General features: G+C 36.6%; 1 protein-coding gene across 2 annotated transcripts in view; it reads left to right on the top strand.

Moving 5' to 3' along the window:
* ZFPM2 (zinc finger protein, FOG family member 2) overlaps positions 1 to 20,670 on the top strand; it is a 551,340-nt gene that overhangs the window by 164,680 nt on the left and 365,990 nt on the right. For both annotated transcript variants that reach the window (XM_004370701.1, XM_004370702.1), the window contains exon 3: positions 5,371 to 5,472. In XM_004370701.1, coding sequence (XP_004370758.1) covers positions 5,371 to 5,472 — 102 coding nt within the window. The remainder of the gene's footprint in view (positions 1 to 5,370; positions 5,473 to 20,670) is intronic.

Here is a 20,670-nt window from a genome sequence, read left to right as displayed (position 1 = left end):
AGAAAAGACCGACGTTGTCAAGGATTTCATTTTACTTGGATCCACAATCAACACCCATGGAAGTAGCAGTCAAGAAATCAGAAGATGCATTGCATTGGGCAAATCTGCTGCAAAAGGCCTCTTTCAAGTGTTGAAAAGCAAAGATGTCACTTTGAAGACTAAGGTGCGCCTCACTCAAGCCATGGTATTTTTGATCACATCATATGCATGTGAAAGCTGGACAATGAATTAGGAAGACCTAAGCTGAGTCGACACCTTTGAATTGTGGTGTTAGCAAAGAATATTAAATATACCACGGACTGCCAAAAGAATGAACAAATCTGTCTTGGAAGAAGTACAGCCAGAATGCTCCTTATAAGCAAGGATGGCGAGACGACATCCTACATATTTTGGACATGTTGTCAGAAGGGATGAGTCCCTGGAGAAGGACATCATGCTTGGTAAAATTCAGGGTCAGCAAAAATGAGGAAGACCCTCAACGAGATAGATTGATGCGGTGGCTACAACACTGGGCTCAAGGATAACAATGATTGTGGGCATGGCGCAGGACCGGGCAGTGTTTGGTTCTGTTGTATATAGGGTCGCTATGAGCCGGAAGTGACTCGATGGCACCTAACAGCAACATACTCAAGGTCATACTTTATTTCTCGTGGACTTGTTCTAATTTTTTTCAGTTTCAACTTGAACTGGAATAGGAGCAATTGATGGTCTATTCCACAGCTGGACCCTGGCCTTGTTTCAACTCATATTGAGCTTCTCCATTGTCCTTTTCCACAGACGTAGTCGATTTAATTCTTGTGTATTCCATCTGGCGAGGTCCACATGCATAGTCACCATTTATGTTGTTGAAAAAGGTATTTGCAATGAAGAAGTCGTTCTTCCTGCCAAGTTCTATCATGTGATCTCTGGCATCGTTTCTGTCACCAAGGCCATATTTTCCATCTACTGATCCTTCTTCTTTGTTTCCAACTTTAGCATTCCAATCACTAGTAATTATCAATACATCTTGATTGCATGTATGGTCAATTTCAGACTGTAAAAGTTAGCAATAATCTTCAATTTCTTCATCTTTGACTTTATTGGTTGGTATGTAAATTTGAATAATAGTCGTATCACTGGTCTTCTTTGTATGCTGATGGATGTTATCCTATCACTGACAGCGTTGTACTTCAGGATAGATCTTGAAATGTTCTTTTTGCTGATGATTGCGACGCCATTCCTCTTTAATTTGCCATTCCCAGCATAGTAGACCATATGACTGTCAGATTCACAATGACCAATACCAGTCCATTTCATCTGACTGATGCCTAGGATATCAATCTTCATGCATTCAGCTTCATTTTTGATGACTTCCAGTTTTTCTAGATTCATACTTCTTACATTCAACATTCCAGTTGTTAATGGATGTTTGCAGCTATTTCTTCTCATTCTGAGTTGTGCCATATCAGCAAATGAAGGTGTTGTAAGCTTTACTCCTTCCACATCATTAATTAGGTTGACTCTACTTTGAGGAGACATCTCTTCCCCAGTCATCTTTTGAGTACCTTCCAACCAGAGGTGCTCATCTTCCAGCACTCTATCAGACATTGTTCTGCTGTTATTCATAAGGTTTTCACTGGCCAATTATTTCAGAAGTAGACCTCCAGATCTTTCTTCCTAGTCTGTCTTAGTCTGGAAGCTCTGCTGAAACCTGTCTACCATGGGTGACTTCTGGTTTTTAAAATACCAGTGGCATAGCTTCCAGAATCACCGCAGCACACAAGCCACCACAGTACCACAAACTGACAGGTGCATTTATTATTATTATTACTGTATTATTATGTTAAAGATGTTTTAGTGTATCTGGAAGTATTTAAAAAAAAATTTTTTGTGCATAGAAAAGTACACTATATACCATATACTAAGACAAACACTTGACTGATGTTAAATACGAACCTTACCTAACTGTTCAAGTTATGTACAAATTCAATTTAAAGACAGCCGTAGGAACTGAATTCATTTGTAATCCGGGTACTGCCTGTATACAGCGAAGCCACTGCCAGCAACTGGAGACTGTCAGGGAGGAGAGTGGGAAAATAAGTACCTGACCTTTCTCTCCTCCTGCCTTCCCATCCTCTGATCTGCTATCAGGACTTCCCACTGTCCTACCCCAGCGAGAAGTCAGAGCACAAGGGAACCCCAGTGATGGAGTCCATAGAAATCAGCCTCCATGGAGAGAAAGCAAAGCAAAGAGGAAGAGGAATAGATTGGGGTAGAGAGGAGGTGCCAAATAGAAAATAACGAGGACGTAGGAGACTACATAGCTGGCATTTTATTATTCTGGTTATACTAATCTGCTAACTAGATGGCATTAGTCCAATACTTAAATATATTCAGGGATGATATTCAGACTATTTAACAGGTACATCTGGGGCTCTGACCAATCAGAACAGATTGATTTAACCTCCTACTGACTCGGCTTTAATCCTTTAGCTTCTGGAGTAGGAGTGGCGGTGGGGGTGAGGGATGTACAATAGGAAGAAACAGGGCAGGGAGGATGGGGCTGAGGGGCACTTGATTAGTTGGGGACTAGTCTTATTTCGACAGAGCCCTGGTGGTGCAGTGGTTAAGCACTCATCTGCTAACAGAAAGTTCTTCTATTTGAACCCACCAGCTGCTCCAAGGGAGAAAGATGTGGCAGTTGGTGTCTATAAAGATTATAGCCTTGGAAAACCTATGGGCAGTTTTACTGTGTCCTGCGGCATCACTATGAGTCAGAATCAACTCAAAGGTAACAGGAAACCTTATTTCATCCTAATATTAAATACTGTAGAACCTCTGTGGTTGGGTGTGCAGGCTGATGACCAGCCCTGCTTTTGTCTAAGAATTGAGCAGAGAGATTCCTGTGATCCTCACAAGATAATGAGTTGATGTGGCCATGGTCTTCAATGTGACCTGCAAAAAAGAGCATTTCTCTTACTACTGAGCCTGTGTACTTTTCTGAAGTCCCTTGACGCTTGTCTTGCAGTATTGTTATTTGCAAATTTACTCTCATTTGGGTTCTAGGTGTTGCTGTTGTTGTTAGGTGCCACTGAATTGGTTCCGATTCACAGCGGCCCTATATTGTATTTTCTGTGTATATACTATGTCTTAGTCATCTAGTGCTGCTATAACAGAAATACCGCAAGTGGATGACTTTAACGGAGAGAAGTTTATTCTCTTACAGTTTAGTAGGCTACAAGTCCAAGTTCAGGGCGTCAGCTCTAGGAGAAGCCTTCCTCTCTCTGTTGGTTCTGGAGGAAGGTCCTTATTGTCAGTCTTCCCCTGGACTAGGAGCTTCGCATCTCAGGGACCTCGGGTCCAAAGGATGCACGCTTCTGCTCTTTCTTGGTAGTACAAGGTCCCCATGTCTCTTTGCTGGCTTCTTTCTTTTATATCTCAAAAGAGATTGACTTAAGATACAATCTAATCTTGTTTATTGAGTCCTGCCTCATTAACATAACTGCACTAATCCCATCCCATCACATCATAGAGGTAGGATTTACAACACACAGGAATATCACATCAGATGACAAATTGTCAGACAATTATACAATACTGGGGATCATGGCCCAGCCAAATTTGATACACATATTTTTGGAGGACACAGTTTAATCCACGACATACTAGTATACCTAGTATAGTTCCTTAAACATAGTAGAAGCTCAGTAAATATGTTCTGGAGAGGATTTCAGTGCTATTCATTCTTTTCATTCTAAAGAGAAGAGATAACTGGATTTTCAAAGGGTTTTCCATTCCAGACGTAGGGTTCTGTGGGATAGACATACTTGGTTGATGTCTGTATTTCACTCTTTGTCACCCATCGGAGCTGAATGTCCCTGTGTTAATTGAGTTCAATAGAGCTCTCTCTAGGTTTCCACATTCCTTTACCTTTATCCCTTACCTTTAGTCCAGTTTTTAAAGTAATTCATTTTATGAGGCTATACACAAAAATGATATAAAATATATGGAGTTTAAATTCAAAACTCAAATTAACATCACATTAATGTCATTTATAGTAATAATGGTTTTCTGAGAATTTTGTATTTTCTAGGTTACTTTGAAAGACTTTAGAAATACAGTGTTCACTTTTTTGTACAATCATGTAATCATTGAAATAATGATTTAGATATTTGAGCAACTATGTGAAAAAAAGCTATTGAATATTTCAGAGAAAGACTAGATGTATGAGCAATTTAGTTTTAAAATTTTAGTATTATTACATTTAAAGTATACTTTTCATGTTTTTAGTATTTACTTTTTTATTTTCATCTTCCCATTTTCTTGTTATTCTGTTTCCTTATCTCTATTACTAACCAAAAAACCTGGTGCCATTGAGTGGGTTCTGACTCATATTGACCCTATAGGGCAGAGTAGAACTGTCCCATAGGGCTTCCAAGGCTGTAAATCTTTATAGAAACAGACTGCCACATCTTTCTTCTGCAGAGCAGCTGTGCCACCAGGGCTCCATTACCGTTTGTAGCTAGGTGTTATGTAATATTTTTATGTGTACACAGTGTTAAAGTGGATTACTTTCATTAAAGTAGCACATACTTTGATACATTATCACCTTAAATGAAGATACGCACAAATTAGACTTTTTACCTTTAAAATATTATTTCATTGTTAATGTATTTCTTGTTCTTTTTCATAACTATTTTTTTGCTCAAAACATACTACAGTCTTTACTTTTTTTTGAGAAAATGAAGGCTTAAAATTGTAGAAACTAGCTGTACTTAATCAAGCACAAATAAGTATTGCTTTAGAGCTTCGTGCATTGTGAAGAGTTGAGTCACTGGCCCATCTTATATGCTAATCACGTAATTGTGGCCTTTTTATACCCAGTTTTTACAGGAAATCAGATCAAGTTTTAGGAAGCTTAAAGCTAGAGAAAAATAAATATCTTCAAAATAATCTAAATTCAACCAAAAATATAAGTATGTCTTGCCCTAAGATATTTAATTTTTTATACTGCATCTTGCCTTTATAAAAATTATAATTAGGAAAAATATGAGTTGGGTTTTCTGTATTAAAAGCACTAGAAAAAGTATACACTCCTGTTTTATATTTATATGTAATGTTATAACTCTAAAACATAAATTCATAGGGAAATGTTCTTTATTGTTTATAGTACTTAAGATTGTTTATTTATTGATGGCTAATGCAGATTTTATTCATTATAAAGCCACAAATAGATATCACAGTGATTAATCATGAAATCTGTCAGTACAGTGACAATATATATAACAAACATATAATTAGATATATAATAAGGACATCCCTGTACAAGGATTTCAATGTCAGATAGAGAGCTTTAATCATTTCCTTTTGTCTGTGTTGATGTTTTTCCAGGTGATGATGAGGGAATCCAGGTGGTGGCAGAATCAGATGGGGACACACAATCAGAGAAGCCAGGTCAACCTGGAGTTGAGACAGATGACTGGGATGGACCAGGTAGGATGGAGAAACTTTAAAATTCAATCATCTGTAACTGCTATCAGGAATTCACATATTTTTTTCTCCAATTTTATTTAGATTGTGAAACATACAATCTACCAACTCTGATTTACAAAAGAAAGTACATATTTGTGTGTGTGCTGGATACCTGATGCTTTAAATAACATTATTTAAAGATTTGTGTCTTTTTGTTAAACTATAAAAACCAAAGTATTACCTCTGCTTGAAGTCCCTATCCTTGTTTTTCTTTCATACCTGCAGAGGTATAAGAAGTAGTGAATTCTGTTTTCTTTTTCTTTGACCTGAAAGTCTTAAAGCTACACCCAAATTCAAATTGAGCACAATTTCAAGGCTCACAAACAACTAAAAAAACAAGAACTTCAAATAGCTATCGTTTTCAGCTTAGGTATAATAATATAAGTATTTAGATTGAACCTCAAATCTACTTAGAAGTTACCCCCCTTTTTATTCAAGGTTTTGGCAACATTTTTGTTTTTATGAATAAAAATTAAATTTGATTTCAAAAGATCCTGACATTTTATCATTTCAAGAAAAACAAAAGGTGATCAAAATACTCCAAAACACCAGTATAATTGTATGTAATTATGTAAAGTGTATATAAGAACTCTGTGGAAAAAACCCTTTATATTTGGTGCCAAAGTTATTTACAACTCATGACATATTTATAAATGGAAGCTATTGTGTCATAGGACCTAAGGATATAAGCGAGTTTTGAAATAGTTTTAGCCATAATTTCCAAGGCAGTAACATTTTTCATTAAGAAAGATCCCTATATTTCAATCACATTTTCACCCTTGCATGACTTTGCAAATTGCTCCCTGCTGTGCGTGAAGAAGAGAGGAACTCCAGTGGTAATTTTCTGAAACCAGCAGCTGGAAAATATAATGCAAACAAAAATGAAGATACAGTATACTGATTATTATGATGTCATTTCTAATGTTATTCATGATACACACAAATGTTTGTATTCTGTATACTATAGCACAATGTTACACATGATTTTGGATCAAAATATATTTAAAGTACCATTATACAACTTTTAGAGTTTGGGAAAAAATACTGATTTTTTCTGGCATTTTCACCTTATTGCACAATGCTTCTGTCTTGATAAAAGAATATGGAAAAAAAATAAAAACTTTTGGAAAATACTAGTTTTGTCCTGGGGGTTACATTTAACTTTAAAAAGGGTGAGTGAACTTTATGTTTTGTGGTTCTTTATTCATGGAATTAAATATCTATTTGCTCTTTAGAAAAGCTCTTTACTTAAAATTAGGTTAGATGGCCTTTTGGATGTGATGGCTTTCAAAAACGTGCATTCTGTTTTTATTGCATCATTTGGCAAATTTGTGGTAGGGGCAGGTTTTCCCTTTTGTTTAAGTCTGGGACTCACAGTTTTGCCATTGACTTGGGAGTAAGTAAGTAAATCCAGGGGTGATGAAATACTAACACATGGCTGCACATCCAATGCCATTTCTTCAGGAATCTTTTCCAGAAATAAAATTGGCATTATTAGGTAAAAAAAGGAAGAAGCAAGGTAAAGAATGATGTTGTCCTTCAAGATGAGATTTTTTACTTTTGAATTAAATTTATCTTAGTTGTCTAATTGATTGAATTTTTTTATTTAGTTGATATTGGTGAAAATGTTTATACTTTCTTCTGTGACACACGTGAATATATAAAAACCTTCGAGTAAAAATGTCTGTCTCTAAGCAGGTATGCCTGTGAGAAAATTAAGGCCTTCTTATAAAATCGATAATGCCTTTTTTCCCACAAGTATTTAGCCAAAAATTTAGGTTTTAATATTTTGGATTTCCCTTAAATTAATAAGGTTGATTCATAAGAAGGGAATATATGCTGGATGCTTTTTACTTTTTAAGGTAGACTATTGATTCTTTTTCTTCAATTAGAGGAAAATAAGGAGCTGTGTTTTAGTACTTTTGCAATTGCATAAATAGCAATTACTGTAATATTTTCATTAAAGTTTCTGTCAGTCTCAAAACAGTATTTGCACTTTACAATGGTGTCAAGGAGAGAAAAAAGTACAGCCTTTAGAGACAGTTTCCAAACATTATAGAAGCTCTGGCTTCCAAGGGTTTGGGATCAAATTCTGGTTTTGCCACTTACTAACTGGGTGATTTCTGGCAAGCTGCTTAGTACCTTCGTGCCTATATCCTCATTTATTAAATGTAGAAAATAACATTAACATGTCTTAGGGTGTTTGAGAGAATTAAGTAAGATCATACACAGAAATTGCTAATGATGATTATTACGGTTTTGGAATTGTTGAGTCTTGAAGCAGAACCTTTTAAAGTTCTCCTCAGACTTTTTAATGCCCAATAGTATATCTGATAGCAACAAAGGCTACGCTTTTGTAACACCAAGCATCTTAACCGCAAATTATTGGTTCAGACATGATGTAATGAGACAGGTGTGATTTCAGGGTTTCTTAATACTAAGGCCTTACCACACAGTCCTGACAGTTACCGTAAGATAGACAGTTTTCTTTAAAAATAGAACAGAATCAAAGGATGAGGAAATTATCTAAAAAATTTGAGGCATAGAGCTGACGTCATTTCAGATGGGTCAGGAACTATCTTATTTTTAACAAATTTGATTGAAGACGACTCCACAACCTTTCTTGATGGCTCAATTCAATAATGAATCAATTCCTGTCTGAGTGTTTTATTTTTATCAAATGTAAACTCCATAGTGCAAACATTTTTTTTCTTATTTGTTATTCAATTAAAAGGTACATTTAGTGATCACAATTGCTCACACCTTTGTTAACTCTTATGATTAGGTGGAACATAAATAATCTTTAGGAAAATTATCTTACCATTTGTAAATATTTCTCTGGGGAAACTCTTTAATTGTTTAAACATGTTCATGACTCTCATGTAAATGTTCTTCAAGTTCCTGTGACTCTTTCACTGTTTGATTAGACAAACACTAAGCTAGTAAGTTTCAGGTCAATATAAAAGTGATGAATACTACCTCATTAGTTCAGTATCTCATACATCTATTTTAAATTTCATTGTTCTTCCTTGCTTTAAAAAACATTACTCAAACTCTTCCTTACTTGAAATCTAATTCTTAGAAAACTTGTTATCCAGTATTATTTTTTTTTTCATTTGTATTTGCTTATATTTTATTTATATAATTTCTATCTTTTTTTTTCAAGTAAATACCACTATTTTTCTTTTGTCAACCTCACAAGTTTCATGACTTCTTCAGTTTACTAATACTCTTATGCATTTAATTATTTAAAAAATATGTATTTTGCAGCTGTGGTGTACTAATAATCGTGAAAGGTGCTAGGAGAAGTCCAAAGATGTGGTATGAAGCTGTCCACATTCTCCCCTTTTGATGTTATATCTCTCCTTTAATTTTTCATGCATTTGATAACCCATCCTTCAGGCCCCTGGTACAAAAATTAAGTATGCTTTAGCCTAGAAAGTAAAGAATGGTATAAACTACAAAGGAAAATGTACAGATTTTAGAATCAGACAGATCTGTTTTGAGTCCACATACATCTTAATCATGGGCAAAATATTAAACAGACAAGGCTCAGTTTCCTTATTTTTAAAATGGGAATAATAATAACTAAAAACATTTTTCTGAGGATGAAATTTGAAAGAGATGGTGTTTATAATCAGCGGCATCACTAGGGCTGGTGTCACCCAGTACGGTAACGCACGGAGTCACCCCCCTCCTCATGGATCTCCTCCCATGACAGATCATACAGAATGCTTAGTAATATTTTCTGTGCTAATATTACTCATAAATTGTAATTCCCGTATATCACTCCTTCTTTTCTTTTAATTACTATTTCATTCTCAAAAAAGTTATTGATATATACGTTCACAAATACTAATTACCACAATATTGTAGCTAAAACACCAGAAAATTTGACAAAGTCAGCAACTATAAGAACACTGGCAGTAATGAAAAAAACAGCGTGTGCTTGTAGCTTGTGCAGATGATACCACATGATTCAAAGCGTCATTGTAATGGGGTAATAATGACAGCTCTGACCGGAGTGCGTTAGAAGGTTCAAAAAGTAAATTAATGTAGAATTTTAGCCTCGCAACTGTATTGATACATTTAAACTGGGCTTATGAAAAATGTTTTTGTTATTGTAACTAACTACAGGCATACTTTTATGGACAGTCATTTTGGTATCACCCCCTCTGACATTGTCACCCAGTGTGGTCCACACTCCTACACCTTCCTGGTGATGCCACTGTTTATAAAGTATCTAGCACAGAGCTTGGGAGAAAAGGTGGCCTTGCTAAATGTTAGTGACCTTCCTTATACTCTGTCCTCTCAGACTGAGCAACAGTTGGAATACATAGATCTTATTTTGAATATAAGACCTACCTCCCTTGCTTTCTTATTTAGGAAAATCTTTAGACCACGTTCCATGGTCAGAGTCTGTAGTTTTGAGTTCCTCTCCAGATGCCTTATGTATTTAGATTTGGAAGGAGACTTGGGAGAGAGTACAGGTAAATTATTATCAATCTGTCATCTATTTCTATCAAATAAGCACCTGAAAATTCACATCTTACTTACATCAACTTAAAGTATGCCAACTCTCTGACTTATCTTACTAAAAATACATGCTTGGAAATAGTGCATAATTTATCTGGTTTAATATTGAATGAATCTAGGCCTTACCATTATGTTTGCATATTTGAAATTTCCAAGAGCCCTAAGAAAGGAACATATCATGTTACTCAAATGTGCAAATAAGTACATGTACTCCCAAATAATGTATATTAATGCAAATTATATGTACCTATACATACATATATATATATGCTGATGTAAAATATTGGGCGGGCAGTCATTTGGATTCTTTGGTGTAACCTTTCAAGATAAACGTGCATTTTTTATTTAAATAGATTGTGATATTTATACTTTAAACATTTCAATTAAAAAGAAGTATAACATCACACACTGCAATGATGATTTGATGAATTAATAGAATAAACTAGGAATCATTTTTGTATTTTATATTATAGTACAGCATAACTTGTTGTTAGATTGATAAATGGAAATCTGAGTTTTCATCAAAGGTAAATTATTTTGGGGTAGTGTAATCAGTGGAGAAGAACTCTTCCTGTGTTTGTATCTTGGCCCTGCCATTTATTTACTGTGTGATCTTGAGCAAGTTATTTAACTCTCCAAGACCCGACTTTCCTTGTTTATAAAATGGAGCTAATGATAGTAACTACCTCATTAATAAGATTGTCCATGTAAAACACGGAGCACAGAGTTTCATAAGTGCTCAATAAATAACTCTTAATATTATTTTTAGTATCATTTTGGCAATAACACCTTAGTAGCCATGACAGAAGTCCTCATGGTGCCATGGTTAAAGTACTCGGCTGCTAACTAAAAGGCTGGTGGTTCAAACCCACCAGCCACTGAGTGGGAAAAAGCTGTGGCAGTCTGCTTTCGTAAAGATTACAGTCTTGGAAACCCTATGGGGCAGTTCTACTCTGTTCTACTCGATGGCAATGGGCTTTTGGATTTAACCCTAATAGTGCCTTGCACATGATAAACCTGTTGCCGTTGAGTGGATTTTGCTCAAAGCGACCCCATAGGACAGAGTAGAACTGCCCCTTAGGGTTTCTAAGGCTATAATCTTTACGGAAGAAAACTGCCACATCTTTCTCCAGCGGAGCGGCTGGTGGGTTTGAACCTCTGACCTTTTGGATAGCAGGTTAACTACTGTGCCACCAGGTCTTCTTTACACATAGTAAGCTCTCATTAAACATTTGTATGGTGAATTAATTTTGCAAAATTATTTGGCTATGTAAAAATAACCATAAGATTGTGTTATCTGTGTTCTACTCAACCTGAATTAAAACACTATCTAGTTTAAAGGGATGTTAACATAAAGAAATTTTCAAGAATATATACTTAGCACAAAATGAGATGTGTGTACTTGTTGCATCTGGACTAAAAATTGGACAGTAAATCTAGAAATAAGTTGCTTCATGCCTTTGCTGTGCAACATTACGAATACATGCAAATGATCTTTGGGTTAGTTCTGCTTTGTGCCTTAACTTAAACTGGGAAGAGTTTTGCATAAAGTGGAATGGTAGCCAGAAGACAGAAGACCACTGTGAGATAGAGCTCACACTAATGATACCGGGTTTTCTTTCTTTATTTATTTATTTATTTTTTTTTACTCTTTACTAGTCCAAAGAAGGGCTTGGAGATTACAGTTCTGATTTCGTTTCCTTTTTGATTGGGAAAATGTGGTAGATATAAGATCTGGGAAATGCCATTTGAAGTAAATTAACAGAAACCTATGAAACATAGTTAACCATAGATATAGTCTGACAGTAAGAAGAATATTGTGAGAAGCAGAGGAAATCGTAGAATGACTGTGTATTACTCTGACAGTGAATTGGTATTATCTCTGCTATCAGATAATGCAGTTATCATTAATTTTCACATTTGCATTTCAATCTTTGGAAGGAAATGACTCTTGCCGGATGAAGATAAGAGCTCTGTACCACTGTAATGAACCATCATTTTATCCCAATGCTTTGTGTCCATATGAAAATGAAGCAGAGAGGAGTGTGTGTGTGTGTGTGTGTGTGTGCGCGCGTGTGCGCACGTGCATGTATGTGTACGTGCGGGACTGTATGTGTGTGTACGTGCGCAAGTGTGTGTGTAGGGGTCAGAAAAGCATTATAACAAAGTGTCAAAAATTGCTACAGACTTTTGAGCCCTTATGAAATAAGAGGGTGTCAAAATAAATCTTCTGTAGTGTAGTTAAGTGGATATCAGATTAAAAAATGAAAGCCTTACCCTTTGTAGAACAGAATGCCACATAAACATAGCAATAAGTTCTCTTTATCTTATTCTCTTACTCCAGTTTGCGCTCTTGTGTGGAATTAGGGCATAGAACCAAAAAAAGAAAAAAAGTAGGCTGGAGGCAAATTACTTATGATCACTGTTTGGCAAGACACTTAACTTCTTTGAGCCATAAAGAACTGTGTAAAATAGACCTTTAAAAATTATTGTTATTGTTTCTATTATTTATACATCTTCAGCTGTGCAAGAATGGGAATTAAGGATATTTAGATAACAGCTTGTTTTAGAATTTGCAAACACCTAATTTGTTTGCACAAGTTTAATTGAGAAATTCAAGTTAAAGGATAATTAATTCAAGATTAATTTTCTTTAGACCTTTTCTTGCAGTGACCTTTTCATCAAATGCACTTCTAGAAAATGAAGACTGTGTCAAATTTTGTAGCTATATCATGGTCCCTGCAAAATGTATGGCAGCACATTCTTCCAGTCCTGTACCTTGTCTCCATGGCAAAAGTCAGTAATCAGTAACCATTTATGATAGAGGCTACCTTAACTACAGTTTTCATTCCCTCTCTAAAACTTACACCTAAAGTTGGAAAGGAGTCAGGTAGACAATCACTTGTATGCTTGCCAGTTGTACATCTTGTTGTAATTTTTAATTGATTTTAAATATTATGTAAACTGGTGAAATATGCTTGCAAAAAGATATAGTTTCCATGGAAACTATGTTGAATACCTTGGAAAGATTGGCTGTAGGAACATCACTAAACAATTTAGGTACAGGTAAAACAACTTTAAAAAATTGGGAATAAATAATAAAAATATAAAAAGAAACTAAAATCACTTTGCAAATGCTTTGAAATTCTTACTCCTTTCAAAAGAAATGAGCTAGAAATGGTAGATGAAGTATTTGAGTGTGATTTATGCAGGAAAGTCCAATGTGGAACACCAGTCACTGGGCTCAGACACAAAGAAAAGATCTAGGCCCCATATCATTCAGCCACAAGTTTGGTAATTGAAGGTGCTTTTGGCATATTATAAATTGAAATATAATGCTTATAATGCTACTTTTAAAAAGAATTCCATGCTTTGCTGTTTTGACTAAATGACCAAATACCTGCCCCAGTGTATCCAATAACAGGACTTTTACTGCACTGTGAACCCCTGAGCCACAGTCAGCTTAAAAGTGTTCTCAGCAAGGTACTCCAAGCAACTACGACTAGTTAATAAAAATTGGTGTATCACCCACTGCTGTTGAGTCGATTCTGACTCAGAGTGAACCTGTAGGACAGAGTAGAACTGCTCCATAGGGTTGCCAAGGCTGTAAATCTTTATGGAAGCAGATTGCTGCATCTTTCTCCGGTGGAGTGACTGGTGGGTTCAAAGCACTGACCTTTTGGTTAGCAACTGCGTGCTTTTAACCACTGTACCACCAGGGCTCCCTGAATTGGCATATTAGAAGCATTTTGCCATCTCTGTTGTAATCTCTTTCTTTAATACTTATGCATTGAATATTTATTTTGGCACAAACATTCATCACTGGTGTTGATTGTTTTCCTTGACTCAGCATTGTGTCCTGAAAAGACACCAAGAAATATGATTGATCCTCCTATGTGGAGAGTTGAAAGAAAGAAAAATTAAACCTTGTAATTATTTGTTTTTATTTTATCTGGTTCAAACATGGTTGTAAGTGGACTCAAAACCAAAAAAAAGGACAAAACCTGCTGGCTTCGAGTCAGTTCTGACTCATAGTGACCCTATAGGACAGAGTAAAACTGCCCCACTGGGTTTTCGAAGCTGTAAATCTTAATGGAAGCAGACTGTCACTTCTTTCTCCCAAAGACCAACACATTGAAATGTCTTAGAAGTAATTTTTTAAAAAAGGAAATAAAAATAGGCAAAGAAAGACACATGCATTCACTTTAAATGAACCGCACATTTGGAACTAGATTACCAGAAGACCTGGGTCAGAAATGAAGCTCAGAGAACTCATGTCTATAGTGGAAGAACAGAGGAAGAAATACCATCAAGAAAGACTGAGAAGGAGTGGCCAGAGAAATGGAGGACATGGAGAATGTGATATTTTTTAAGAAGCAGGGGGTGAGGCCAGCAGTAAATGCTGCTGAGAGGTCAAAATTGAGATTGAAAACATCCTTTGAATTGAGTGGTGTACAGGTTGTTAGTGATTTTAACCAGAACTATTTCAGTGGCGCTCTTGTAGCTAAAATCAGGCTTTGGTAGGTTGAAGTCAGAGTGGACAGGTGAGGAAATGGAGTCAGCTAGACTAAATAACAATTCTTGAGAGCTCTTGGTAAATAAACATGTAAGTATTTGGGTTTCCCTGAAAGTACATGTTCATTCATAAAATTATTTGTTATCATTGACCTCTTATTTTTACCTAAGATTCTCCCATACTTTAGAATTTAGGGATATGCCTCCAGAGAAATTTATATTCCCTTGTTAAATTATTCTTAACATACTAGCCATTAACTTTTCTAAACTTATTTTATTTGTTGTTTTCTGCCTATATAATTTGTGTTCTGCACACTATGTATCTGTGATTTCTTTTAAATTTCATCATTTCAACCTTTATCTTATAGTAACTTTGATTTCCCAAATAGTTTGATTTTTTGAGGTTTATTTTTTTAATATAGTTGATACATTAAATTTGATAATAATCTATTAGATAATGCACTATAAATTTGGTATGGGCTAGAAATATACTTTTCCTTTGTTTCCAGTATCCAAATCAATGACAACCAATATAATGTTGGAATCCCTGGGCAGTTCAAACGGTTAATGGGCTTGGCTGCTGACCGAAAGGTAAGTGGTTAGAGTCCACCCAGAGGAGCCCTAGCAAAAGACTTGGCAATCTACTTCCAAAAAATCAGCCCTATGGAAATCCTGTGAAGTACAATTCTACTCTAAAGCCATGGGGTCATCATGAGTCAGAATTGACCCAATGGCAACTGGTTTGAAAAAAAAAAAAAAAAACCTTGATATTGTTATTTTTGTTGTTATTTTCACCTCAGGAGCACATGTGGACATTGGAGATTATTGTGTCTTCGGCTTCATAATAAACTCCTACACTTGTTTCTAAGATCAATACTTGGAGCTTGGAGCTTATTCACTCATAAATATAATTTACATATGGGGTGTGATGGATCGTTTTTCTGTGGCCTTTCTTGCATGACCTTGTAACTCCCACCCAAATTATTGGGTGGGACTGTGCAGATAAGGTAATTGTGGCCCATTGAGGGGATTGGTCAGTTTTGCCATCCCACTGGGCTTAAAATGAGCCATGTAAGAGGTGAGAAGGAGAGGATCTCACCACCACCAAGGAAGAAAGGCCAAGAGCAGAGCACATCCTTTGGACCCGGGGTCTCTGTGCTGAGAAGCTCCTGGAACCAGGAGACTGAGAGAGAGCCGTAACACTGAAGATGGCTAGAAGTGGTAGCAGAGAAACCGTGGCAGGAGGGACTGGCAGGAGACAGCGCAGTGGGCCTCCCAGCCAACAGAGGGAGAAAGCTGAGTGCCTTTCGGCAGGAGGCTTCCTGGGAGGAGGAGGAGGGTGCCTCCGAGCACTTGCTGGAGCTAGGTTTGCTGAGCTAAAAGAGTTTTGTAACACTTGCCCTTAGTAGGGCAGAGGCCTAGGGTGTCTGCGGGCACAGATGAGAAGAGGCTGTCCTGATGGAAGAACTGTATCCTAAGCGTTCCTGAACCTGAATCGTAACTTGTTATTTCCCTAATAAACCCCATAATGGTGAGTATTGTCTGTGAGTTCTCTGTGGCCATTAGAATGAATTATTGAACCCAATAGAGAAGTAGAGAGTGCCATGAGAGGGACAGTTGGTGTCAGAATTGGTAAAGATGGTGGAGAGATGAGACATGTCTGGCCTCCACCTCATAGGAATCACCTTGGACTGTTGATCCTGATTCTCCCTTCCCCTTGTGAAGTTAGAGGAGGTCAGACACAGCCTTCTCGCCATTTTTACAGCATGTACAATTGACAGATCCTGTACTTCCTCTGTGCCTCTGCATGCCCAATTGAATTAATTAATTAGTTCAAACATTTATTAAAGAACTATGCACCAGCATCCAAGGATAAAAATATAACTTAGATGTTACCTTCAAAAAGCTCCTAGTACAAGAGGGAAGACCAACAAATGATGAAATAATGAAAATGTGTTGCTGTGGGTACAGACCAAACCAAAAATCCAAACTTTCTGCTGTGGAGTCAGTTCTGACTCATAGTGACCCTACAGGACAGAGTAGAACTGCCCTGTAGGATTTCCAAGGAGTGGCTGGTGGATTTGAACTACAGACCTTTTGGTTAGCAGCCAAACTCTTAACCACTGTGCTTTTATGTAGTATGTAGTAGTAGCAAAGAGATAGGAAAGTCATCTAATGCAGAGTTGTAGGAGTAGTGGGAAAGATAGCTGATGGATCAGAACTCACAGAGGGAGAAAGGAAGGGTTGGTGGTGCTGATGGTAAGACACTGATACTAGTTAGATAACACAAGTGCAGGCATACATCAAAGATGTTGCGGGTTCAGTTCCAGACTACTCCAATGAAGCAAATATCATAATAAAGTGAGTCACACGAATTTTTGGTTTCCCAGGGCATATAAATGTTGTTTACACTATACTGTAGTCTATTAAGTGTATAATAATATTATGTCGAAAAAAACACATATATAACTTTATTAAAAAGTACTTTATTGCTAAAAAATGCTAACCATCATCTGAGCCTTCAGCAAATCATAAACTTTTTACTGGTGGAGGGTCTTGCCTTGATAGTGATGACTGCTGACTAATCAGGGTGGTGGATGCTGAAGGTTGGAGTGGCTGTGGCAGTTTCTTAAAATAAGACAACAATGAAGTTTGCTGCATCGATTGACTTTTCTTTTCGCAAAAGGTATCTCTGTAGCATGTGATGTTGTTTGGAAGCATTTTACCACAGTAGAACTTCTTTCAAAATTGAAGTCAGTCTTCTCAAACCTTGCTGCTTCTTTATCAACTAAGTTTATGTAATATTCTAAATCCTTTGTTGACATTTCAACAGTGTTCACAGCATCTTCACCAGGAGTAGATTCCATCTCAAGAAACCACTCTCTTTGCTCATCCTTAAGAAGCAACTCCTCCTCCATTAAAGTTTTATCATGAGATTGCAGCAATTCAGTCATATCTTCAAGGCTCCACTTCTAATTCTAGTTCTCTTGTGATTTGCACCACATCTGCAGTTACTTTCTCCACTAAAGCCTTGAAGCCCTCAAAGTCATCCATGAGGGTTAGAATCAACTTTTTCCAAGCTCCTGTTATTGTTGATATTTTGACCTCTTCCCATGAATGATGAATGTACTAATGGCATTTAGAATGGTGACTCTTTTCCACCAAAGGTTTTCAATTTACTTTGCCCAGATAGATCAGAGGAATCACTAGCAACGGCAGCTATAGCCTTAAAAAATGTATTTTGTAAATAATAAGACTTGAAAGTCGAAATTGCTCCTTGATCCATGAATGTTGTGTTAGCAGGCATGAAAACAACATTAATCACTTTGTGCATCTCCATCAGAGCTCTTGGGTGACCAGGTGCATTGTCAATGAGCAGTAATATTTTGAACGGAATCTTTTATTCTGAGCAGTAGGTCTCAACAGTGGGCTTAAAATTTTCAGTAAACCATGTTGTAAACAGATGTACTGTCATCCAGTCTTTGTTGTTCCATTTATAGAGCACAGACAGAGTAGATTTAGCATAATTTTTAACAGCACTAGGATTTTTGGAATGGTAAATGAGCATTGGTGTCAACTTAAAGTCATCAGCTGCATTACCCCATAACAAAAGAGTCAGACTGTCCTTTGAAACTTTGAAGCCAGGCATTGACTTCTCCTCTCTAGCTATGGAAGTCCTAGATGGTATCTTCTTCCAATATAAGGCTGTTTTGTCTAAATGAAAATCTGTTATTTAGGGTAGCCACCTTCATCAGTTATCTTAGCTAGATCTTCTGGATAACTTGCTGCAGCTTCTACATCAGCATTTTCATGTTATGGAGATGGCTTCTTTCCTTAAACCTCATGAACCAACCTCTGCTACCTGCAAACTTTTCTTCTGCAGCTTCTTCACGTCTCTCAGCCTTCATATAATTGAAGAGAGTTAGGGCCTTGCTCTGGATTATGCTCTGGCTTAAGGGAATGTTGTGGCTGGTTTGATCTTCTATCCAGACCACTAAAACTTTCTCCATATCAGCAATAAGACTGTTTGGCTTTCTTATCATTCGTGTGTTCACTGGAGTAGCACTTTTAATTTCCTTCAAGAACTTTTCCTTTGCATTCACAACTTGCGTAACTGTTAGGCACAGGAGGCCTAAATGTTTAGGTTTAGTTTAGTTTTATGGAAAAATACAATTCCATAACAAGTGTAGTAAACTTGCTGCCATTTCACCTGGGTAGGAGCTTCCACTTCCTAATTAGACATGTCCTGCCCTGTCACAGTTAGGAGGCATGATCTTTCCCAACACTCCTGCTCCTTAGGGATGGAGAGGACCCTTGACAGACAACAGAAACTATTTTATTTCTTTATCTTTTTTTTGAAGGAAATGATGACAGGTCTGAGAACAGAATATAATCATTCAAAGGTATGCTCATGCATCTTTTATATATTCAGGTATTTGGAGTGAATTTAAGATACTTAAGATGCTTATTAACCTTAACAGATTATTGAATTGGCTAGGAATATTTAAAAAAAAAAAAGCATTAATGGTTTTTTATCTTAGTAGTCGGTAGCTATTGATAGTCTTGGAAAATAGCTTTGATCAAAGACTTCTGCTTCCAAATATTTTTTTATTTTTTTGCCATTTTGTAACTTGCTTTAGGTGAAAGTTTACAGCTCAAGTTAATTTCTCATACAAAAATTTATACAAGTATTGTTATGTGACATTAGTTGCAGTCCCCACAATGTGACAGCACGCTCCCACTTTCTACTCCCGGTTTCTTGTGTCCATTCAGCCAGTTCCTGTCTTTTGCTGCCTTCGCATCCTGCCTCCAGACAGGAGCCACCCATTTGGTCTTGTGTATCTGATTGAACTAAGAAGCACACTCCTCAAGAGTATTATTTTTTGTTTTATAGTCCAGCCTAATCTTTGTCTGAAGTGTGGGCTTCAGGAATGGTTTTAGTTCTGGGTTAACAGAGCATCCAGGGGCCATAGTTTTCGGGGTTCCTCTAGTCTCTGTCAGACCATTAAGTCTGGTCTTTTTATGTGAATTTGAGTTCTGCTCTGCATTTTCATCCCTCCCCATCTGGGACTCTCTGTTGTGTTCCCTGTCAGGGTGGTCATTGGTCATGGCCAGGCACCATCTAGGTCTTCTGGTCTCAGGCTGGTGGAGTCTCTGAGAAACTAAAGTATTTTCAAGTCACTGATGAAAATCAAGACTTAGACATGAGGCTGCCTGTTGAAGATCTGTTACATGTATGAACTAATACTAAAGTAACAATAGAAGGGTTGTGTAAGAGGTCAGCAAACAAACCATAAAGACCATCACCTGGAAATCTAACAACAAAGCAGGGACTCTAATGGCCTGCCTGGTCTTGTCTAGCATTTGGAAGTAGGATTGGTTCTGTGGGATTCTTGGAGAGTTTGGGGCGAATAAGAAGGGAGAATTGAAGAGAGATAGCTTCTTGCTAGTAGCAGAGTCCTTACTGGCAGAATTCCTGTGGGCCATATTTTATGTGTACTTTAAAGAAAATTGCAGTGTATATGGTTTCAAAAAAATATTGGAAGAAGTGTCACATATAGGGAAAAAATGCAGAGGACATATTGATGCTAAATATAAATTTTTATTTTGGATAAATATACAGAGAATGAAATATTTCTTTTAGATTTTCATGGCACAATGGCTTGATTCTAACAAAAACTATAACATTCATTTTAACTGATGTCCTGTGTAAAAATAGTCATAAGCCTTCCTGATTGTGTACCATTTAAACAAATTCTTGGGGTATTTTTAAATTATTTTTTATATTAATCAAGATTATTACATTTTTTAACATTATAGTAATGATATAAACTGAAGTGAAAAGTACTAATACATGAGTATGCTCAGAAAAGGATGGAAATGTGAAGTTTCTTACAGAATTAAACCAGCTGTAATTCAAACAGAGACTATAAAAATGACCGAGTATCTGAGATTAACAGCACTTATTTTCAGTAGGTATTTTTAAGAAACAATGTATTATTATTTTTATTTTATTTTATTGTACTTCAGGTGAAGGCTTACAGAACAAATAGTTTCTCATGAAACAGAAGTACACATGTTGTTTTATGACATTGGTTAACAACCCCA

Source organism: Trichechus manatus, unplaced genomic scaffold (assembly GCF_000243295.1).
Source record: "Trichechus manatus latirostris isolate Lorelei unplaced genomic scaffold, TriManLat1.0 scaffold00009, whole genome shotgun sequence".
Lineage (NCBI taxonomy): Eukaryota > Metazoa > Chordata > Mammalia > Sirenia > Trichechidae > Trichechus > Trichechus manatus.
The sequence above is the reverse complement of the archived record's forward strand: the minus strand, read 5'-3'. Positions and strand labels throughout refer to the sequence as shown.